This window comes from Leptonychotes weddellii, chromosome 1 (genome assembly GCF_054177405.1).
Source record: "Leptonychotes weddellii isolate Sample4059 chromosome 1, ASM5417740v2, whole genome shotgun sequence".
Lineage (NCBI taxonomy): Eukaryota > Metazoa > Chordata > Mammalia > Carnivora > Phocidae > Leptonychotes > Leptonychotes weddellii.
This window is the reverse complement of record NC_138369.1, coordinates 42950350-42974044: the sequence shown is the minus strand read 5'-3', so window position 1 is coordinate 42974044 and position 23695 is coordinate 42950350. Positions and strand designations below refer to the sequence as shown.

The 23695-nt window shown below is 52.8% G+C and overlaps 1 protein-coding gene across 10 annotated transcripts in view; it reads left to right on the top strand.

Moving 5' to 3' along the window:
• The window catches only part of SSUH2 (ssu-2 homolog), a 28825-nt gene extending 6315 nt beyond the window's left edge, over positions 1-22510 (top strand). Inside the window, exons 2-12 of one of the 10 annotated variants that reach the window (XM_081821326.1) lie at positions 3972-4070; positions 4458-4539; positions 6045-6177; positions 7399-7459; positions 8729-8853; positions 9873-9956; positions 11618-11703; positions 13043-13135; positions 13565-13670; positions 15482-15589; positions 18415-22510. In XM_081821326.1, coding sequence (XP_081677452.1) covers positions 3972-4070; positions 4458-4539; positions 6045-6177; positions 7399-7459; positions 8729-8853; positions 9873-9956; positions 11618-11703; positions 13043-13135; positions 13565-13670; positions 15482-15589; positions 18415-18558 — 1121 coding nt within the window. In that variant the 3' untranslated portion in view covers positions 18559-22510. Of the gene's footprint in view, positions 1-3971; positions 4071-4457; positions 4540-5073; positions 5380-6044; positions 6178-7398; positions 7460-8728; positions 8854-9872; positions 9957-11617; positions 11704-13042; positions 13136-13564; positions 13671-15481; positions 15590-18414 lie in introns of those variants that run through there. The other 9 variants (XM_081821336.1, XM_081821319.1, XM_081821314.1 and 6 more) reach the window with 9 other exon arrangements.
• The last annotated feature ends 1185 nt before the right edge of the window (positions 22511-23695 follow it).

Below are 23695 nucleotides of genomic sequence, written 5' to 3'. Positions count from 1 at the left end.
TGTTTGGTTTCCAGCCAGACGTCGCAGCTGTATGGCATTTCTCTGTCTTCTAGCAGCGCAGAGTCTGGATGCCCCAGCAGACCCAAGACTTCGGGCTGGGCGGGGGCCTTCCCCGGGGAGAGGGCTGTGCAGGTCTTGCCTTTCTTTCTATGCTTGACATTTTCACCTCTGGCTTAAAGGAGCACAAAGAAAGAGCAAGACCCTCCCTCCTCAGGTCCAAGGCATTGACTGAGCGTTTCTTGAATGCCAGGCTCGGGGCTATGAGCTGTGTGCACATTGTCTTATTAGATGGGCGCTAATATCATCTGTTCTGTTTCACAGCTCGGGGGCAGGGGCTTGAGTTCTGCAAGGATGTGTGGCTGGCACAGTATCGTGCAGTCCATGACTCAGACGTATCCGAGCCCAGGTTCCTAACCACCGTGCCTCAGGAATTCTGACTCCGGACAGACAGCCTTGGCTACAATCCAACCCTGACCTTTATCCTTAACACTGATAACCGGGCTCATGGGAATTGCAATGACATGCACGGGCCCTGGTCCCAGAAAGGTTCAAATTCCAGCTTCCCTCTTTCTGACCCTCCCTCAAATCTACCCACGAGTGTCTAGGGCAGCATGGGCAAAATAAGGCTCAAGGGCCAAGTCTGACCCACGGCCTGTTTTTGTCAAGTTTTATTAGCACAAAGCCATGCTTACGTAGTTGTGCATTATCTATGGCCGCTTTCAGCTGAGCTGAGTAATTGAAACAGACCGTATGGCCCGCAAAATCGACAGTATTTACTACTTGTCTATTTGCAGAAAAGGTTTGCCGATCCCTGGTGGCTAAAATAGCTGAAAATGCTAATCCACTTATCAGGAGCAAACAATGTTCAGAACCAAGATATGAATGATAATTCCCAATGAGTTATCATCTTGGGGACTTCAGTACACTTCAGCAGGCACCAGTGTGAAGCTTTGGGTTGACGTCCCTTTGCATCACACCCATCTCTACCCCAGGTCTCTCACCTGTTTCTGCACAGAGTCGTTTGTTTACAAAGATAAGCTTTCCTGCTAAGAAAAGTACTCTCTACATCTATACACATTCATCTATTTCAGCTTCCTTTGTAAATTTCCTGCAAGGAGAAACCGTAGAGATGCGTATGCATTCCTTATTGTCAGAGGACTGAGACATTTCTAAGTTGGGGGGAGTGGAAGAATGAGATGGTTCATTTGTCTTAATGACCACCCCCCCCAACGTGCATGGCCGTGGGTTTCAGCATTCCTCCCCATCTGCCCTCCCACGTCCAGATAGCCCCAGCTGCTCCAACTTAGAATAGGATCTGCTGCTTCTTTTGGACTCTGTTTTTATTAAACTTGAAAGGACAGGGCATATTATTTTTATTTTTGTAGAGGGAAAGAGTGCTAGGCTTTAAAGAGCTGAGGAAAAAAAAAAAAAAGGAGGGATCTAGGGGGTGAGTTGGATCAGCTGTTGACCAGAGTGTGTTCAGTGACTTCATGCAGAGAGAATTACTTTCCACCGACCATTTATCAGCTTACCCTTTAAAGTCAACTTCCTGTAATCATACTGGCCACTGGAAAGACAGAGCTGAGGAGTTCTTGTCCCCCAGCTCGGGGGCTGCAGGGAATGGGTTTATGGGGTGGCCCAGTGTGCTGGAACTGGAACAAGGAGCCTCTAGCCTGCTCTGACTTCACTGCTGTGCACCCTTGGACTACTGGAGTAACCACTCTGAGCCTCAGACTCCTCATGTAGAGCAGAGTTAGAAGTCCTGCCTTCTGTATCTCCAGGTGGGAGGGTGGGGTGTAGCAGCAGGTGTGGGGTGATGCTTTATGAGTTGTCCAGCGTTTCTGGGAGCCAATTCTTATTTTTATGCTTTCCTTCCTTGGAGACTCAGGGCTATGGGTATCTCTTTCATAGCCTGGCAGATCAAGTTGAGGGTTTTTATAAACTTAAATCTAAAAAATTGAAATATAATTAACATGCAGTGTTACATGAGTTTCAGGTGTAGAAGATGAGGTTTGAACAGCAGGTATGTAGTGAGTGATTCTTCCGCAGGGGCTGCCTCATGAAAAATACTTGGGAAGAACATGGGCTTTGGAGGACAGTGAGTCTTGGTTTGAACCCAGCTCCATCACTCACGGGCCTCATGATCTTGGGTGAGCCACAGCTTTTCTGAGCCCCATCCCCCCATTAGGAGAATGGGGCGACAAGTGTCAGTTTGGGCCATCTGAGAAGCAGACACCCACTGGTGTCATTACATGTGTCAGAGGTCCCTCAGAAACACATGCGAAAGGAAAAGGGCAGCGGGAGCAGGTGTGGGCCGAGACCGCCTGCAGGACCACACCGCAGGGGTGTATACCTGTGAGAGGAGAGTGGGAAGCAAGGCGCCTCAGACTGCGGTGTGGCTCCAAGAAAGTCTTGCTCAGGTTTGTGGGGAGTCCCAGAGCCAAGACTGCCTATTATGGGAAGCTGCATAAAAAAAACCACTGCGCACCTCAGTACCTTAAGACAGCCCCCATTTTATTATAGTTCATGGTTTTGTGCGTCAGGAATTTGGGCAGGACTCAGCTGATTCTTCTGCTCCTTGTATAATCCATTAGGGTCTGTCTTAGTCAGTGTGGGTTGCTACGACAAAACACCATAGGCTTCCTGGCTACTAGAAGCAAACATTTATTTCTCAGTTCTGGAAGCTGGGAATCCCAAGCTCAAGGCACCGGTAGACCCGGGGCTGGTGAGAGGCTGCTTCTGGCTTGCCGCCTGCTGCCTTCTCACCAGAAGCTCACAGGGCAGAGAAAGAAAGGGCCCGAGTCTCTTTCTTTTCCTGCCAGGGCACTAATCCCACCACAGGGGCTCTGTGCATGACCTCATCTAAACCTGATCACCTCCCAAAGGCCCCAACACGGAATACCATTCCATGAGGGGGTCAGGGCTTCGGCATATGAATGTGGGGCGCCACGGACCCGCAGTCCGTAACAGGGTCACTCAGGGGTACTCAGCGGGCAGCTGGCCTGGCCTGGCGGAGCCCGACGGCTTTGCTCATGTGCTTGCTGGCTCGGCAGGATGGGGGAGTGGCGGGAAGGCTGCGCTCTGCTGGGCTTCTCTCCATGTGGTCTTCGGGTCTCCATGTGGTCCATGTGGTCTCTCCGGTAAGGCAGCCTGATGTCTTACACAGCGGCTCAGGGCTCAAGAGGGCAAGAAGTAGAAGCTGTGGTCTCTTCATGGCTTCTGTCCACAGCGTTCCCTTGCTCGAAGCAGTCTCAAGCCTGCCTGCGTCCAAGACGAGGAGACACAAATGCATCTCTTGATGAGAAGCGTCTAAGCCTCTCTAATTCAGTCACTGTCCCCTGGGGTCCTGGGGTACGATTCTGTTTCTAAAGCATCTGTCATGGTGGTTGGCACAGAGTCGGTACCCAGCAAGCAGGAGTTGCCGTTCCGAATGTTTTTCTCACCAGGATTATTCGTGCTGCTCCTATCACACCCCACCCATCCCTGCCTGCCCTGCAGATGGGTGCCCGAGTGAGACTGGCTTAAACTGTGAGCCTTTTCAATAACGCATTGTATGGAGGCTGGGTGCGTTATTGTATGGAGGCTGGGTGCGTTATTGTATGGAGGCTGGGTGCGTTATTGTATGGAGGCTGGGTGCGTTATTGTATGGAGGCTGGGTGCGTTATTGAAAAGGCTCACAGTTTAAGCCAGTCTCACTCGGGCACCCATCTGCAGGGCAGGCAGGGATGGGTGGGGTGTGATAGGAGCAGCACGAATAATCCTGGTGAGAAAAACATTCGGAACGGCAACTCCTGCTTGCTGGGTACCTACTCTGTGCCAACCACCATGACAGGTTGTATGGTGACTAACATAACATAATAAAATTAAAAAAAAAAATAACGCACCCAGCCTCACTTGGCAGCTTCCGGTGAACCGCCCCTCCCTCTCTCTTTGCCACCCCCCAGAGGCTCAGGCCTGCCTTCCTCCCACAGGTGTGGTGGACCTTAGCTTCGAGGCCGAGAGTCCTCCGGCGCCCCCAGCCGAGCTCCTGGAGAGACTGACCAGCTGTGACTGGCTTCTTCAAGGAGGTGGTAAGTCTGTGAGGTCTTGGTTCCTGCAGCTTCTTCCTGGGGCTCATGCTGGTTGGGGGAGACGTCTCTGGACCAGGCCAGTGCTGGGATGGCTTGCCTCTCCTCTGGGGCACCCTGGGAAGCCTCTTCTCACCACTGGGGGGGAATGGGAGGACATGGGGCATCAGCCCTGTGTCCACGAACATTCCATGACCATATCCCTGTCTAAGACTGGAATCATGCTGGTTTGAGAACCATTCTTCTTGCATTAGCTGCATTAGCATGTGGGGCTCTTTCCCTTTGTCTCATTCAGCCTCACGTTCAGCCAGTCTTTCCTTCTTTCGCCCCACAAACATCTGTGCCTTTGGGCTAGGCTGTTGAGCCCCTGCTCCCTCCCCTCTCCCCCAGGACAGCAGATATTCTTCCCACCTTTGGAGGCTCCCGGGAGACCCCTGGAACAAAGGTGCTGGTCCTCATTCATGGAACACAGGTGAGCTGGTGCCATCACATAGGATGTCCCCCTTGCCCCGCCCCCCCAAGAGCCCTCCTTGGGGATTTTAGGGTCCATGGACCTCAACCCTGCCAGGGCCTCAGGATCCCAGACCTGCTGGATCAGATTCTCCAGGGACAGAGGCCAGGAATGTGTATTTTACCAAGCTCCCCAGGCTGTTTGGCTACCAAACTGGGGTTGAGAACCAGAGTGTGGACCAGGGGTTGTAAATTGTAGCCCCCGGGGTCTAATCCAACCCACTGCCTATTTTTGTAAATCAAGTTTTATCAGAACAGAGAGCCACGCTCACTTGTTTGCTTACTGTCTGTGACTGTTTTTGTACTACACCAGCAGAAGGGGGTGAGTGAGGCAGAGACTGCACAGCCCTTGAGACCGAAAATATTTACTCTCTAGCCCTTCACCGAAGCAGTCTGTTGACCCCTGGGCCCAGAACTCTGGGCAGAGCGCCAGCTTTGTGCAGAGAGAAGGTGGAGCCCCGCTTTCTGGGTCCCGCCTCTTGGCTGGGTGGCTCTGTCCTGCCTCCAAGGAGTCTCCTGGGTGCTCCCGGCCCCACTGCAGCCTGGAGCGGCTCCCTTCTCCTCCCTGGCCGCCCACCTTCCGTGCCCAGGGCAGACCCCGCTTCCTCCGTGGAACCCTCTGGGCCGTTCTGGGCCCCACACCTCCTGCATGCACGCAGGCCCCCCGGTGCCCCAGGCCCGGGGTGCTGGAGACATCCCTGTGCATGAGAGACATCCCTGTCCTACTGTTGGGAGTCAGGCTGCTGTGGAGAAGTAAATGGAGATGGGAGGGAGGGGAAGGAGGAGGGGACTCCTGCTTCCGGTAGGTGTTGGCAGGGGAGGGCTTGGCTAGGAGGGGACATGGCAGCTGGGCCTCAGGGCAGGCTTTTCTAGGAGGACGGGGAGGCCTCCAGAGAGCGCCAAGGAGGTGCCCATTGGTTGTGCTCCCCTCACAGCCACAGCCGCTGCGGCCCAGCGGGCTCACGGTGCTCTCTGTGGGCACCTCAGTCAGAGAGCTCCCGGCCGGGGTCTTCCCGTGAACCCTGCTCCCAGCTCCTCTGGCTGAGATCAAGGTCTCCAAGGGCAGGCACGGGGTCTAGCCTAACTTTGCCTCCTTCTAGCTGTGTGACGTCTTCTGCAGACCTCAGTTTTCCTCATCTGTAAAATGGCCTAATTCATGTTTAAATAGGTGTGTGTGTGTGTGTTTGAGTTCTGAGATTCTCTCAGCCTTTCTTGTGAGCCCTGCGCTTTAGCTAAAGAAGTTTTACTGTCCTCTGGAAAGAACTGTGTTCCCGCTGCGGGCGTCTGTTCACACAGCTCCCTGTGCCAGAGACGCCCGCCCCAGATGGAGCCCTGAGTGCTTTCCCACCACGGTGGGCCACGGCCAGGCCCTTCCCTTTCTCCCGGCCTCGGTTAAGAGCGGGCTGGCTGGCCCGGCGGAGCCTGGAGGCCCTTTCCAGAGACCCTGCTTCTGTGCTCTGTCCCCAGCAGAGTCCCCATGGTGACAGAGGAAGTGGCTCGGGAAGCCCTCCTCAGCTTTGTGAGCTCCAAATGCTGCTATGGCCGCGCAGCCGCCGGTGACCTCGTCATCCAGAAGCTCAAGCAGCAGACCCTCTGCAGGGTAAGGGGGCCTGGGCCTGGCGGGCACCCTGGGGCGCCTCAGGCATTAGGTCCTGGGTGGGGGGCGGCTTGTGTGATGGCAAACGGGAGAAAGGAGTCTTGGGGGGGGTGGCGCGTATGAAGAGGGGTGACCCTGAAGCCCTTTGTGCCGCTTCTCTGGTCTGTGGTCCGCTGAAAAGCTCGAACGTGCTGGGCATCATGGGAAGCACATCACATATACGTCATATGAAGTCCTCAGTGGCTACCCTACAGGGTAGATATGACGGTCACCTGTTCAAGGGCGAGGAACTGGAAGTTTAGAGAGGTGGAGTTACTTGCCCCAAACGTACAGCTGGGAGTGACAGAGCTAGGACTCTAACTGGGGTTTGCTGGCCCAAAGTCCACGTCCTTGACACATGACTAACCTGCTTCCAGCAGGGGTGGGCCGAGAAAGCTCCATGTGGCCCCCTTGATCCCCCAAGTCACATCTGTGCCAAGGAATCATTAATTCGTTACCCTTGGGCCTGAAGCTCCAGGGAGATCCTGGTGCTGAGGCCACCACAGGTACCTGTGTCACCTTCTGCGTTGACTGGGCCATGGGACAGGTTTGGAGTCCACACTTTCCAGTGTCACTGGCACAGGAGAGCGTACGGTCCCACCAAAGCCACACAAGCCTCGCAGGGAGCGCTTAGGACAGGAGGCTGGCGGAAGAAGCGCCTGTGTAGCTGTGTGAACTTGGGCAAGTCAGCCAGCCTCTCTGAGCTCTGTCTCCTCCAATGTCAAAGGAGGAGCCAGCTGGTGTCCAAGACCCCTTCCTGTTTTGTGATTTTTGTGGAGGAGCTCAAGAAGGAGGCTCTTGACATCGGGCAGAAAAATTCCTCCGAAGAGGACGTTTGGAGAAGCAGACTCCATCGGTCTCCATCTATCAAAGGGCAGTTTTGCTGCTCCGCAGCTTGCCTTGTAGAACATTCTGGGTATAAAGAAATGGAGGGCTGAAACCACCCCAGTTGTGAGCCTGTCAGGAGAGATTTCCTGGGGCTGACTGATCTCCCCGCAGACGTCTGGGGGTGTCTGGAGCAGAAATCGTCGTTGCCAGCTTCTTCTCAGCAGCCTGTGGTGCTGGGAGTGGGGCCTGTCGATTTCCCCTCTGAGGCTCAGCAGGTGGGAAGCTTCTTCGTTTTGTATAATGTTGTCTTCCTAAAGGGCATGAGTGTGAACATGCTGGGCTTTTTTCCCTCTGTAGTATCGACTAGAGACTTTTACCGAATCCAGAATAAGCGAATGGACATTTCAACCCTTTACTAGTAAGTGAAATCAGTTTAATTGGGAGCAAATCTGATAGGGGCTGGTGGAAAATAGCAGGACACGTCTTAGCCACTAACCCTGGATAAGATGCGCTTCTGCTGGCAGCCTCAGTTTCCCCATCCCCTGGAAAAAGAGAGGGTGAGCTTTCATCTTGGACTTTCCAGCACTGATCTCAGCAAATCCTTCCTGTCTGGGAAGTGGTTTGCAGAAAGTCTAGTGTTTGCCTTTGGTCACAGACAAAGGCAGCGTGTGTGCTTGGGCATCCGCCTGCCTTTGAGGCCAACTCCAGTGCCTCCCGGAGTCCCTAGGACCCTGTTCACTGTGCCATCCCACCTGCTGCTGAACCGCGCTTGGAGGCTGAGGGTTCTCCCTGGGGAGCCCTATGTTCTTCTTTCTCTGATGACCACTCTGGTTCATCCTTCAAGACTCAGCTCCTGTGTCACCTCTTTCATGAAGCCTTTCAGGATTTCTTCACCTGCTGACACTTTCCCCAATAGAAGGAGCCAGTCTTCTGAGTTTTCAGAGCCTTTATGCAGCTCTGGTCCAAAGCTCCCTGCATATCCTATGACCTCGTATGGTGGTTGCCCCTGTCCTATCTCCTTGAACGGAGGAGGGGGGAGGAGAAAGAAGGAGGTGGGGACGGTCACGATAGTGATGGTAGTTCTTTTTTTTTTTTTTTTAAAGATTTTATTTATTTATTTGAGAGAGAAAGAATGAGAGACAGAAAGCATGAGAGGGGGCAGGGTCAGAGGGAGAAGCAGATTCCCTGCTGAGCAGGGAGCCCAATGTGGGACTCGATCCTGGGACTCCAGGATCATGACCTGAGCCGAAGGCAGTCGCTTAAGCAACTGAGCCACCCAGGCGCCCCAGTGATGGTAGTTCTTGTTATTGATCCCTCTCAGGGGCCAGCCCGGTGCTCAGCATTTCTATGCCTTCTATTTAATTTTCACTACCATCCTATCTGGTGGGTACCCTATATTTATCTCATTTGGGAGAGAAGAGAGTTGAAGGTCGGAGAGGTAGAGTAACTTGCCTGGAGTTACACAGCTAGGAAGTGGAAGAATCAGGAGTCAAACCAGGTCTGTTCAACTCCCAACACTTGGGTGCTTAACCATGAACTCTGAGGGGCTCCTTGTCTACCCGTCCCGTAGCCCAGGATCTTGCCTAATGCCTGGCGTCAAGTGAAAGCTCTGTACTATTTGGTAAATAAATGAAAGCTTGTCCTTGCAGCTGTTCACTGGCCTTACAATGATCCCTTTCTATATCAGACCAGTCAGTGGATGGGCCACAAAGAGGGACCTCCCCCAGGCTTTGGGACATCAGGGTCCAGGTCCCCCCGATGTTTCAGGAAGACATGAGGAAGTTTCAAGTCCCTCACTCGTCACTGGTCAAGGTAACGTGATTGTTGGCATCTTTGCCCTTCTCTCTGAGCTGCTTTCCCAGGCACTGTATATTTCCTCAAACTTTATCTTTTTAGAAAGGAAACCCAGAATGCAGACCGGTGGTTCATTCCTTGGCTATCAGCAAGGCGAACTCTAAGGAAACCCAGAGTGTGGAATATAGACCCATACAAAATTCCATGCAAATTAGGGAGTAGTCACATAGCGAAAGGATGATTCCATTTACCAAACTGTCACCAGCTTTAAACAGTGAGTGTTCACATTCCTAGACCATCTGAGTGTTTTTAATTTATTTTTGTTTTTTATTTTTGCCTGAAAGTAAACAGCTGAAGTGATGAATGAAACAGATATAAAGCTCAAACATTATTTGGATTTTCAGCAAAGTCAGTAAAGGGACAGAATTTGACTTCTGTCCCATTTTATGGAAGTATAATCATGACACAAGGCGAGGCATGTATTACAATGTATTACAAAAGCACAGATGAGATATTTCCTCCTATGTTCTCATTTTCACTTTAAACCTTGATTCAAGCATGTAACTTTCCCCTCTGAGTTTTCGTAGCATCATATGATGACGAGGACTTTGAGAGGTCCAGAGCGGGTTTCGTTCTTTTCTCAAGAGTGGAAAGGCTATTTTGATTCAGGGATTAGATTCCAATAGCTAACTCTTTGCCTTTCACAGAAATGCTGTGCATTTTTTTTATGACTTCCATTCCCAAAGACCTCTTAGCTATTCAGTGGGCCAAGGACACCGGCCTTTGTGGTTTAGCCTGGGACCATGAGTTAGGACATGGAGCTTGGAGAACAGACTGGGCTGGGGCCCCAAAGAGATGGTAATATGATCTCCTTGGTTTGGCATTCAAGGCCCTGTGGAATCCTAGGCAAATGGGAATGGCCGTCTTCCCGTGCTGGGCCTGGGACTGGGGACGCCATGGGGTGGGTGTGGGGCTGGTGAAATCAGGAGGCGTTGGTGCTTGGGAAACTGGAGCCAAGGAGAGCTTTTCACTTCCAGGGATGCCACAAATGTCGTGGGCGTGGGCGTTACAAATGCAGCGGCTGCCATGGGGCCGGCATGGTGAGTCCTGGGTGGCTGCTGGTGAGTTAATGATCTTGGGGGAGGAGGGCCCCTGCAGGGACGGAGGGCTGGGCTGGGGGCCCGGGACTCCTCCACTAACAGTGTGACCTGAGGCAAGTCATCCTCCCTTTCTGGGCCTCTGTTTGCTCACCTGTAAAATGGGAAAATTGGATTGGGCATTTGCTACTGGCCTTTGTTCACTTCGATGGTTTATGGTTCATCATTTTAATTCTTGTCTCTGTTTCTCATCTGTCTGCAAACATTTGTTGAGACTGAGTACCCGCTCAGTGCTGGGCCCCTGTAAGAGGACTCAGACCTGGGGGCCTTCCCACCGGGGACCCTCTGTCCTTGGGGAAGACCGACAGGTGACCAGCACATGTAGTATTCGGTGATGAGTCTGAGAAGGTGAAGTTCAGGGGGCTTTGAGGGCCAGAATAGATGGGGGCCTTGAGTTAGTGCCCTAGGGCTTCTGTAATAAATTACCACAAACTGGGGGGCTTAAAAGAAGCGATATTTATTCTCTCACATTTCTGGAGGCTGGGAGTCCAAAATCAAGGTGTGAGCAGGGTTGGTTCTTTCTGGAGGCCCTGAGCCACACTGCTGGCTTCTGGCAGTCCCCAGTCCTTGCTGCACCACTCCATCCTCTGCCTCTGTTGTCACGTGGCCTTCTGCACGTGTGTCCTGGGTCTCCTCAGGCGTCCTTGTGAGGGCCCACCCTAGTCCAGCATGACCTCATCTTAACTAATGACACCTGCCAAGACTCTTTCCAAATAAAGGCACAGTCTGAGGTTCTCTGGTGGATGTAAATGGTGGTGGTGGTTGGGGGCGGGGGAGACACTGTTCAACCTAGTACAGGTCCCTAAGTTCACAGCCAGGCTCTGGAGCCATCAGCCTCCTCTTCAGAACCCTTCAGGGCTGCTGACCTCCCAGGAGGAAGCCCACGCTCCTCACGTGTCCTCCGCTCTCCCCCTTCGCTCTGATCTTTCAGACACACATTGACCACTTGCCACTCTAGGCCACGCCTTCCTCCATCCTTCTCTCTGCCCACCTGCCCTGCCACACTTTGGACGCCCACCTTCCCCCTGCTGTGTACGTTCCTCCGCCTACTCATGTGCCACCTGGGGGGCCCTTCTGTCACCTCTGCCTTCACTCCTGCCATATGCCTCCTTCGGGACTTCTTGGAGCCCCTCCCTGTGGTCTTTTGTGTTCCTCCCTCCACCCCTGCCCTCCTTCCTCCCCACCCTCCTCCCTTAGGCTTTTCCTGGAGTGTCTCCGCAGTCCACTCTGAGCCAACTGTGGGAGCGTAGCCTTGGGGCCTTTCCAAGACCGAGCTCCTCATCCCCAACTCAGCCAGCCTGTCCCTCTTCCCAGTCCCTCTGGCCATGGCCATTTGGTCAGGGTGCAGTCTCAGGGGTGGTGGGGACCCAAGAGGAGCAGGGGGGGATGGTGTCTCAGGAGAAACACAGAGGCGAGGATGTAGCATCTTCGAAGGCTACAGCTGGAGGGGCCCAAAGGTCCACAACATTCACCCCTCCCACCTTCCAGCTGAGGGAGCGGAGGCCCAGGGAGAGGAAGTGGCTTGTTCAAGGTCACCACGTTGGGATTTGAAGCGGGTCTCAGGATGCCCTTTGCCCCTCTTCCCTGGGAGGCCAGCGGGGGCTGAGGCTCTGCTGTGTCCACAGGTGAGGTGCCCATCCTGCAGCGGAGCCAAGCGCAAAGCCAAGCAGTCCCGCAGGTGTCAGATGTGCTCGGGGTCTGGCCGGCGGAGGTACGAGCGGGTCTCCCCAGCACCGAGGTGAAGGGCTCTCACTTACCAGCTTTCTTGCTTTTCATCATCTGCCCTTCTGGAGGGCAGTCAGGTGCCCTGTCTTGTCACTCTTGTGCCCCAGAGCGCTGTGCCTAGCAGGTGCTCAGTAAATATTTGTAGAATGGGTGAGCTCTCCTCCAGGCTTGCTATTTTGAGATGAGACTAGGACTCATCCAGCCATCTATGGGTCAGATGTAAGGAATGAGGCACTGTGGAGAGGAAGGGAGGAAGGAGGGGAGACTTCTTCCTGCTCACATGGTGAGGAAATGAACACAGAAAACCAGATCTGTAGGTGAGATCTGTAACTCTCTGAGGATCAGGACCTAGGCAAACCCTTATTTATAACTCATTGCAGGGTTTGAGTGGAGGAGTCAAGGAAGGTTGGTTGACTGACTAAATCAACAAAGTTCCATCTCTATTCACAGGGCTTTGCAAATACTGGGTCATTGCATTTTGTAAATCATGTCCTTAATGTATTTATAAATCTTTAAAGGGAAACAGGAAACCATGAGGAGTGAGACTATTCAGAGTTGTGTTGGTTAATGATACTTTTGGTTCATTGAGGCCCAGGCCATCCTTCTAAGAAGCCAGAGAGCAAAGCTTTGGCAGACCTGCCACCTGTGGTTGGTAAAGAAGGTCTTTGATTTGGAAAGAAGCTCAGGTTTCTTTTGTTTACAAGTGAAAGAATCCTATTTCAAATGAGCTTAACAAAAAAAATTCTGCCCTTGTAACAGAAAAGTCCAGGATTATATTTCTGGGATGGCTTCAGGTTCAGCTGGATCCAGGTGCTTAAACAATGTCACCAGGACCTGTCTCCATCCCTCTCTGCTTTCCTTTGTGTTGGCTTCATTCTCAGGCAAGCTGTCTCTTGTGGTGACAGAAGGGACAACCAACAGCTCCACGCTTAGTAGCCTCAGTCAAAAAGCATATGCCTTTGCTGATAGCTTTACAAAAATTTCGAGGGCAGATCTCATTGCACTTTCCAGGGTCATGTACTCATCTTTGTGCCAGCCCCTGTGGCCGGACAGATGGAATAAGCTGATGGGCCAAGCCCACGTCCCAAGCTGGTCATAGAAGGGGTGGGGGCAAGCCCACAATCCATGTGGTCAGGGTGGGAAAAGGGTGGTCTCCAAAGGGAAACTGGGGCATTGCCACCAGAAGCAGGAGGTCTAGATGGTGGGCAGGTGGAAGCAATTGAGGCTCACCTTAGTCCACCTCTATGAGGAAGGATTTGAGGTGAGTCCTCGAGGAGCTGCCAGGCCCCCCGACTACCCACGTGCTGACCACGTGCCCCTCTCAGGTGCAGCACCTGCTCAGGGAGGGGCAACAAGACCTGTGCCACCTGCAAGGGAGAGAAGAAACTGTTGCACTTCATCCAGCTGGTCATCGTGTGGTATGTGGCAGTGTCTCAACGCTGTGGCCCAGTGGGGGTGGCCGGGGGACGTGGCCTGGACTGGTTCCTGTGGAGAAACTCCACTTGGCTGGGGCTTTCACAGTGCAGGGACCTGTGCCGGAAGAAAAGGGCTTCAGGTGCCTTGGGAAGGGGAGAGGCCCCTGGGTCTGAAATCCCCGTGTCAGGTGTCAGGGGAGGCCCCCAGGCATTACGGGGTTCTCCTGTGGGGCACCTGTGCGAAGCACTTCACAGGTGAGGACCGAATGAGGTAATAGAACAGAGCTGTCAGTACTTTACCGGTTTCCCGTGGTACAGATGAGGATGCTAAGGAGCTTGCCCGAGGTCCCAGCGGTAGGAATGCAAGCCCTCCAGCCTGTGTTTTTCACCCCACACACCGTGTACTCCGTTCCTCATCCTCTCCACTTCCAGGAAAAACAGCCTGTTTGAGTTCGTGTCTGAGCACCGACTGAATTGCCCTGGGGAGCTCCTTGCTAAAGCCAAAGGAGAAAGCCTCTTTAAGGATGAAAGCACCATGGTAAGGAGGGCTTCCAAGACCATCACAAGGGAACCTGGGTTCTCCCCTCACTCCTGTGAGGGCTGCTTCTCATGGAAAGACAGGCTGGGTGGGAACAGTGCTGCTGAGCAGGGGAGAACCTGCTGGGACCCAGGGGGGCCAGTTCTCTCTCGAATTCCACATGCTCGACCCCTCCCTTCCTCCTTCCACACCCTGACATGAACCTTGAGACCCTCCTCTCATACTAGGCACTATTGTAGGCCCTGGGGATACCATAAAACAAAACCCTTGCCCTCATAGATCTCATAGTCTGGTGAGGGAGAAGGTAATAATATTTCACCCCAATGTCAGATGGTGGCAAGGGTCACGGAAAACGTGCAAGCAGGGGAAAGAGACAGGAATGGGTGTGGGTTTAGCTGGGGGCTGGGAAGTGACACCGGGCTAAGACCCGAATAGTGCAGTGGGGGAGTGGACCCTGTGGGCTCTGGAGCCAAGGTGTCCAGCAGAGGGAGCTGCAGAGGGAGGCCTTGAGGAACAGCAGAGGGCAGTGGGACAGGAGGGATGTGAGTTGTGCAGAGCAAGGAGCTAAGACATGAGACATGCCAGTGGTCCTTGGCCCTTGGCCTGCTTTTGTAAATAAAGTTTTATTGGAACACAGCCATGCCTGTTTGTTTACATATTGTCTGTGGCTGTTTTCCTGCTGCAAGGGCAGAGTCGAGTAGTTGAGACAGGGACCCTGTGGCCTACAGAGCCTAAAATAGTTACTGTGTGGCCCTTTATAGAAGAGATTTGCCAACCTCTGCTGTAGGCCTTGGCAGGGAACTTGGCCAAGAAGCGTTGGACGTCTGAGAGGGCCTGTTTTCTCTAAGAGGGTCAGGTGCTCAGCCTCCTTTTTTTTTTCTCCCTCTCTCTTTCTTTTCTTTCTTTCTTTCTTTCTTTCTTTCTTTCTTTCTTTCTTTCTTTCTTTCTTTCTTTCTTTTTTTTACAGTAAGTAGCCTTTTCAGATTGGCTTTCTTTCACTTTATAGTATGTATTTTTAAAAATTGAGGCATAATAACATACATTATTTTCAGGTGTACAGCACAGTGATTCAATATTTGTATGTGTTGTGAAATGATCACCACAATGTCTAGTTAACATCCCTCGCCACACACTTATAATTTTTATTTTCTCATGATGAGAACTTTTAGGATCTAGACTCTGAGCAGCTTTCAAATATACAACACAGTACTATTAACTGCAGTTACCACGTTGTACATCAATCACATCCCTAGGACTTACTTATTTTATAACTACATTTGTACCTTTTTACCCCCTTCTCCCATTTTATACCCCACAACCAGCAATCTGTTTCTGAATCTATGAGTTTGTTTTTCAGATGCCACATGTAAGTGAGATCATACAGTATTTGTCTTTCTCTGATTTATCTGCTTTAGCATAACGGCCTCAGTGCCCATCCATGTTGTCGAAACTGGCAAGGTTTCCTGCTTTTTTATGTCGGAATAATAATCCTCAGCCTCCTTTCTTTGCCCCAGTCTGGCTCAGCTGGGGCATCGCCCCTCAGGAAGGCCCACCCCCCACCCGAGTCAGAGAGCAGCAGAGGGGTGCAGGGTAAGAGAGTGGGCTGCAGGTGAAGGAGTGCTCGGTCCACAGCCCCCCTTTCTTGGTGCGTAATCAAAGTCCCCTGGAGGTTAAACAATCCCCAACCACTCACTGGGTGGCCTCGGGCCCTCCCCTGTCTGGGCTCGTTTTCCATCCCTGTGAATCAGAGCTGCAAGGCTCCAGGTGCTGACAGCCTCAGGCCAGCGAGGCGGGCTGTCTCTTTCCTGCAGGTGTACCCCATTGTGGATTTCCCGCTGCGGGAGATCTCTCTGGCCTCCCAGAGGGGCATTGCCGAGCACAGTGCTGCCCTGGCCTCCCGGGCCCGAGTCCTGCAGCAGGTGAGTGGGGTGGGGACTGGGGGCTGTTGGGAGGCTTCTGGGGCCGGACTAGGGCTCGGAGGGTGCTGGCCCTCTGGTCACATGAAGGAATGGGCTGTTCCCTTTGCTGGAGGGCCCCCTCCAGAGAAGGGAGGGAAGGCGCCAGCTAGGGGAATGGTGGAGGAAAGGAGCCCTGGCTTAGGAAGGGGGGTGAGGGGGGAGTACTAGAGACTGACCAGAGGCCCATGTGTCCAGAGGGCAGAGAGCAGAGCAGTGTGGGGCCTCAGGGGCAGGCGGGACCACTGGACATGGAGATTAGGATTCTTATCCTGAGAGCAATGGGAAGCTATTTATTGTCGGGTTTCGAGCAGGACTGTGGCTCAGCGTGATTTTGACTCTAACCCCGTGTGTTAGAATCGTCCGAGAGGGAGAGGGAAAGTTCAAGACTCGGGGTCGTAGGCAAGTCTGGAACCCGGAGTCCTGCCCCTCAGGAGCCCTTTCTGTCGTGGGCAGGGACGGCTTCGGGCCAAAGGGTTGCTTTGGTGCTGTGTTGGGATGGCCACTAGGTGGCGGTGGTGCCTGTTACGGCTTTGAGGGGTCATGGCAGCAGGTGGCTGGGGGCTAGGGGAGCTGGGGGTTTGGCCAGGGAATGGCCAGCGCCGGAGCTCCTGAGTCTTTTAGACTGGGCTTAATTCCTGGTTGTCCTGTGTCTCAATGTGGTCCTGGGCCAGGTACTTCCTTCTCCCTGAAGTCCGATTTCTCACCAGTGTTTGCACCACCTCGGGTTTTGGTAGAGATGCAGTACTTTAAATGCCTGGAACCTGGTGCTCAAAATGTCCCTTTTCCCTCTGGTCCCTTTGCAATAAGTATTTCCCCTTCTCTCTCTGCACGTCTCCCCTGTCTGCAGGAGAGAGAAGGATGCACTTACTAAAAAGTAATGATGACCATCTTGGAGCAGCCATGGGCCTCAGAAATCACGGATTTGGGGCACTGCAAACTCAAAGGCCTGCCACCGCTGGGTAGTAACATGGGTGGGAGAGCCGCCTTATCCAAAGGGGTGGGCCACCACTCATCCTTGTGTAGGCAAAAGGGCAGCGATTTCAGACCTTCTGAGACCCCAGATTTTTATATGGAACCTTCCAATTTTTCAATATTGAGAACAAAAATTTGAAAACGCTAGGAATACTACATGGGCTGACAGGTTGGCTCTGGCCTGTGGGCTGTTGTCGGCTACCCCTGCCTAGCCCCAACCCATGACGTTTCCAGTAAATCAGAGGAAGCTCGGGGAGTGGAAGTAATTTACCTAAAATCACACAGCTGCTTAGTGGAAGAGCCCAGGAGCAGAACCCACTTCCTAGCTCCAAGCCAAATGTCGCTACTCACTGCGTTCAAGATACACCAATCCTTGAGAGGCAGTGCAGGTTTACCGGGGTCTCCGCTGAGGGGGATCTGGGGCCAGACACACCGCAGGGACAGTTCCCATCCCAGGTTGGCACCCGCTTGTGGCTCCAAGCCACGCTCTTCCTTTTTAGGGCCTCAGTGTCCTCATCTGTAGAATAAGCTGGGTTGGACATTGCCTTAGGTTGGGGTCTGCAGAAGCAGCTTCGAGACGAGAGCTTGTGTGCAGGACATTTATGAAGAAAGGGCTCCCAGGAGAAACCTGTCAAGGAGGTGGGGGGGGGCACAGAGCCGGAGGGGCAGGGGTCACAGAAGGGCGCAGTGTGATGAGGGTCGGCTCGCTGCCCCATCCCACAGGAGCTCTGAGCACCAGTTACACCTCAGCAACAGTGTGCCTGGGGCTGAGGAAGCTGGCCTCGTGTTGTTTGGTTGTGTTCCCTGTGTGCGAGGGGGGTTCTGTATCTCAAGGACAGGACCCTGCAGAAGAACGATGGGCTGTGAGTAGCAGAGAAGAAGCAGATGTGCAGGAATGTGAGGCAAGAACAGTGTCCACAGAAGCCCCCAGAGCATCACCCCTGTGGGACTTTGTTCTTGCCTCACTAGTATTAATGGTGTGGGTCACACAAAGAGCCCCTAACATTGGGGTATTGACTCCAGGAATGGGAAGAAGATAAGGGCCTGATTTTAGCAGCTTGCAGGCACTCGCAGTTATTCTGGGATTCTTTTACTTCTGAGACTGACCATCTGATTTTGAGCCCTTGATTTGGCAGCTGGGGCAACTGAGGCTGAATAGGGGAAGTGAGCTGCCTGAGACCACACAGTGTGTCTGTGGCAGGCCTGGATCTTCGGGGGCTCTCCCCTACAGGACAGTCCTGTCTTGGGCAACACAAGCCCCCTGTGAACCAGTCCCGGAGCAGGGAAGGGTAAACTGGGGGCAGGTGGGCGGATTTTGTTAAAAGAGAGTGCCATGGGAGAAAAGGGCTCTTCTATGAATCTTTCTGGTCCTGCATTTGTAGACAAAGATGCATGCTGATATTTTGGTCAGGATTGAGAAGTTAGCGAGTGGAGTCAGCCTGAGCACACACCTGTCATGACACCGTGCCCCCCCCCAACCCCCATTGCTCTCAGACCTGGAAACTGCTCGTCCTGGGGGGTGCCAAGGTGTGCCAACAGATCCGTGGCTGATTACAAGGCAGCCACTTGATGGCAGCTGATGTCCTAACCAATCTGTAGCCTTTTGAATCAGAAGCAAATGGAGGCCGGAGGGGGTGGTATTGTTGTCCCTTTGATCCTGGCAGAAAAGGTCGGAAAGGATCCTGCTGCCCAGGCACTCAGAGCAGTGATGTGGGCTCCCACCTTTTCTTGTCTCTTGGTGCCCATCTTGTGTCTTCCATAACAAAATATCAAAGAGGGGTCTTCTGCCTTTGATTTCCAAAATTATCACTTAGACTCCACTTTCTGGCATACGGGAAGTCCCCGGATCTCATTTGGTGATCTCAGCAACTCTGTGGCATAGAAGCTTTTATCCCCACTTCCTAGAACAAGCAAGTGCAAGATCATGCAGGGACCTTCATGGAAGAGGCACTTCTTGACTCTGAGTACCCGCTTCCTGCCACAATGTCACACTGCCCTTCGGCTGCCCCTCCCGTGCAGTGGGGAGCCTGTTTCTCAAAATCCCCTGCCCGGCCTTGTTCCCTTTCCCCGGTGGCCTCTGGACCATCACCTACCGAGAGAGGACTTGGAACTGTTCCCAAGGAATGGAACTTCCTGAAGTTAGACCCTCAGAAGGTCTAATCCTGGGCTGTCCACACCACCTCCCTCTGGGCTTGGGGACCCCCTAGATGTGAGTCTGGGACAAAGAAGCATCTTGTGCAGAAGAACTTTGGCGTTTTGACGCAGAGCCTGGACCACGGGACGTGCCCAAGGAAGCTTAGCTTCAGCGACGGGGAGTAACTTTCCTACGTCAGCTGTACGTAGCTCTCCCCAACACAGCAGCACCCGAAGCTGATGGAGGCTCGTGTTTCAGTAGGAAGCCAGTGTTCTCCTCCCAAGGTGGTCTGCCATGTTCCATTCAGGGTCCTGCAGTTTGGGAAGGTTGTAGAGTACCTGCTCAGAGAAGGGGCCGGAGCATGAGGGGCTTTAGGACCCCTCTGCTGGGGGCAGTGACTGCCCCAGGCTCTTAGGTACAGGGTGGTGCTGGGAGGAGATTTGAGCATTAAACATATGGGGCTTGACCTGGATGGTCTTCCAAACCTGAAATTCCATGAGCCTACGGGCCTCAGTTTCTCCATTTCTAAAAGAGAGGGAGGGTTTGAGAAAGACCTCTCTCAAAGGAAGGTCGACGCAAGACCATGGTGAGGGAGGGAGAGTCCTGAGAAAAAAAAGCCTGAAGCGGACCACCAGATTTTGGAATTTCTTTGGTGTCATCGTTTTACCTTAAAATTTAATTCAAATTGTATAATCGACTCCCTAATATCTCCATGGCTGTATTAATATAGAAATGCTTAAAATGGCTTTATCTTCCACCTTTCTCTGCCCTTCCTCCCCATCTAAAAAGTAGTGCTTCTGAAAGATGTCCCTCTGGGCTGGTAGCTTACCATACATCCTGGGACGCCCCTGGGGATGACTGTGCCCCCACTTTGTGAAACATATCATCAGATGGTGGCTAATGCTGAGAAGTCCGTTTGGACCAGAGCTTAGTGTGTGTGAAGGGGAGTAGTAGGAGACACACCTGGAAAGGCACATGGGAGCCATAATGCCCACTCCAGAGCGTGAACTTCGTCTCCTAGGAAGTAGGGAGCTACTGAAGGTTCTTGAGCAGGCAAGTGACTTGAATAGAACACTGAAGTTTTTCTTGGCCGATTGCTTCCCCAGCGCCAGACCATTGAGCTGATCCCCCTCACAGAAGTGCATTACTGGTACCAAGGACGGACTTACGTCTACTACATCTATGGCACAGACCACAGAGTGTATGTGGCCGATTACCCCGAGCAGTACTGCTGTGGTTGTACCATCATCTGACGTGGCCCAGCCACCTCCAGAGCCAGGAGGACAAATGAGGTCCCGGAGTTTGCTCGTCATTGGCTGCATTGGACAATCCTATACAAACCCCGGTGCGTCCTTCTAGACAATTCAGCTTATCATCTGTCAAGCCACAGGTCTTTCCAGAGTTCCTCTGGGGGGATCCATCATGTGTTTAACCTATGAGAATTCAGTTACACACATTTTTTGGGAACAAATAATTTAAGCGGCTGGGGCCATGCCTCTGGTCTCCAAGCTAACGTCCTGCCCCGATGGAGCTTGTGGTTAGATTTTGCCTCTCCCTTGGCCTGTCTCTGTTCTTCCGTGCTGCTGCTAGCGTGAGCCATTTGCTAAGCCGAGTGTTGCTCAGATGTTTAGAGCTGTCCTACAAACCAGCTGCCTCTTAATGTGCACCACACAGTGCTCTTAGGCATCGAGAACAAAATTTACTCCCTATTCTGTGGACTAGGAATTCAGATGCAGACACAGTGGAGGTGGTTTATCTCTGCTCTGTGATGTCTGGGGTCTCACCTGGGAGATGTGAAGGCTGGGGTGGCTCAAGAGCAGGGGGCTCGGATCATCGGAAGGCTGGCTCACCCAGAACTGGGTGTCTGGCCGTGGACGGTGGCTGTCTGCTGGGACATCCCCAAGGACTGTTAGCTGGAACACCTACAGGCCACCTCTCTGTGCGGCCTGGGCTTCCTCACCATGTGGCAGCTCTCGGGGTAAGCGGCCGTCATGCACACCCCAATTGAAGAAATAGAGATCTGTTTCCAAGCTGGAGAACAAAGCTGCCGTGTTGGATAAACTGCAGGTCTACGTGCTGGTCTCTAACATGGTGCGTGTGCAGGGGTAGGTTTTGGAGAGTGATTCTGGATATATGTAGATTCTTACATAATGTGCCGACCTTAGAACCTGCTCATTAGTAGGACCTGAACTGGGTGTCCTGTGCACCCAGTCATGTGCATGAACTCCCACTTTGTGCAGCAAGGCTGGGTGGGTGCAGGGGATGCTCTGCCGACTGAATGCCCAGTCTGCTTTGGGGGCCAGCTGGGCCACTGTGCACCTGGTTGGGGGTAACCAGAGGCCCCTGTCATCTTATTCCATCTGCACCCCATCCAGAAGGGGATTGCTACACACTGAGAGGGCCAGGTGGTGCCCCCTTGTTCCCCAAGCTCCTGCTGGCCTGCAGCCTTGTCCCCCTTGGTGTGGGAGGATGTGGACATAACAGGCCTCCCTGAGGGAAGCTTGGGAAGTCTGAGGCTACCCTCCAGGGCACTGTTGACAAATGATATGCAAATGAGCACTCGCACCCTCACCTGCTACACCCTTGCCCCGGGATTGCCCATATTCCATTAGGTTACTGCTGTACCCTCGAGTCTAGCCGAACTACTGGTGGGGTCTTGCTCACAAGAGCATCGGCATTTGGTATCCCACTCCCTTGGGGTTTCATGGAAGACAAGGGGAAATTGAGAAGCAAAGGGACGTGAACCAGGAGGCTGAGTCACCTGGTCCTGGCCAACCTTCCAGGCTCAGACTTTGCCTCCCACGCCGGCTGACCCTAGCCAATGCCACACGTTCCGCATGTGGGGGAGGCTGAGGGCAGGATGAGGTTCGTCCTCGCCTTGCCCGGCCCTCTGGCCCCTGGGGACGGAGCCTGGTGGCGGCAGGGGAGACAGAGAGAGAATACTAAGAGACTCCCTTCCTCCCCTTCCTCCCCTTCCTCCTGGAGCTCTGCAGTGCTCAAGTCTGGGAGGCTAGCACCTCGACCCTGGTGTCCCTACAGCCCACCTCTCTGGGGCTCCCCTGGGTTGCTGCTGCCCCCTGGGGGCAGGCAGGCTTTTGGGTTGTTGCAGTGACTGGAAGTGACACTCCTGGCATTTGGTGGACGGAGAACAGGAGAGCCAGCTGGCTACCACTCTGCGCAGTGAAGCCTGTTTCACGTCTTCCACGACTCGCAGATCTGCCACTGACCTTCACCGAGAACTTCATTACCCAGAACCTCAGCAGGGACTGCTGACTGCAGTGCTCACCCTCACTTACCGGTCAGCTCTGCTCTTCGATTTTCCCGTATGGTTAGGAATTGCTCCGGTCCTCTCACTTCTTGAAGTCCAAACTTGTAACTCCCTGATGACTTCGTTACAGTCCTCACGCCTTCCTGCCTGAGCCGTCACACCTGGAAATACGTGCAGTAAAATGTTACTTTCTTCTCATTTCTCTATTCTCTTTCCGTTTGGGCATTAAATTGCTTTTGTGTTTGTTTGTTGTTTTTAAAAACATGGTATGTAAGTGGACTATACCCGAGTGTCATTTTGGGATGAAAAAAAAAAAGAACCTCAAATATGGTAAGGTTGTGGCCTGATGACCTGTACTTGCTGTTGATGTGTGAACTCAGAAAATCCAGCGGGAATAAAGTGGGGCCAAAGGGACACTGTTCCTGTTCAGCACCAGGGGGTCGCTAGCCCCAGGGCCCTTAGTCCCCTTGGTTCTGGCAGAAGTCCCAAATAAATCCCGGATCCTCCAGCTGTTTCATAACTCTTGCGTGTTTTTCCCTGTAGTGTTACCTATTTTTATGGCCTTTGCTGCAGCCAGGATATGACTTAATTTTCTATTTCTGCCTCTTTCTATCATCCCAGGGCTGAGTTGGCTGGTAGTGTGTAGCCTTAAACCTAGTTGAAGTCACTGGGGAGTAGAGAGTAGAACACAGGACAGCCCTGACCCCAACACTGGCCACCACGGCCTGTGGCTCTGGTCTAAATTCTGTTTCGTTTTAAAAGAACATCGGACTCCAGTGATTTGCTTCTTCTTCTTCTTCTTCTTTTTTTTTTTAAAGATTTATTTATCTGACAGAGAGAGACATAGTGAGAGAGGGAACACAAGCAGGGGGAGTGGGAGAGGGAGAAGCAGGCTTCCTGCAGAGCAGGGAGCCCGATGCGGGGCTCGATCCCAGGACCCTGGGACCACGACCCGAGCTGAAGGCAGATGCTAATGACTGAGCCACCCAGGTGCCCCTGATTTGCTTTTTCTTTATTGTTCTGCCAAAGGAGAACACTAGCTCTGCTCCTCACTAGTCACTGATGGTCAGTCTGCCAGGTGGCCAGAACCATGCTGGGCATTGTGAGGGTCACAGAGATTGGCAGACTCTACCCTAAGACTACAGGATAGTAGGAGAGAATGTATGCAGAGGGAAACCTAAGCATGGACGTGAGAGTCAGGTAGCTTTAGGAGATGAGGATACCTAAGACCCAAGTAGTGATTACAGGTGATGGAGACTCAAATTGACTTAAGCAGAAAAGGTCATTGATTAGTTCTCATCCCTTAATAAAGTTCATCAGCTTCAGGTACAGCTGGATCCAGGGATTTGAAGGATTTCATTCCAACGTGGTCTCTCCGGCCCTTCTGCCCTCTACCTTTCCTATCTGCTTTTCTCCCTTTTCCTTTTGTTCTCAGGCAAGCTTTCCCTACCTTGGCAATAAGACAGCTACCAGCATCCTGGAATTTCATCATATGAATTCAGTAACCCCCAGAAAGGGGGTTCCAAGCTAACTGGCCAAAGAAACTCCCACGGAGATCCCAGGGAGGGTTCTCAGTGGCTCATTTTGGGCCACATGCCCATCCTTGAACCAATCACTGACCAGTGAATGCAGTGACTCAGTAGGCCAGCCTATGTCACATGGTACCCCTCCCCTCAACCTGGGCTCAGCCTGG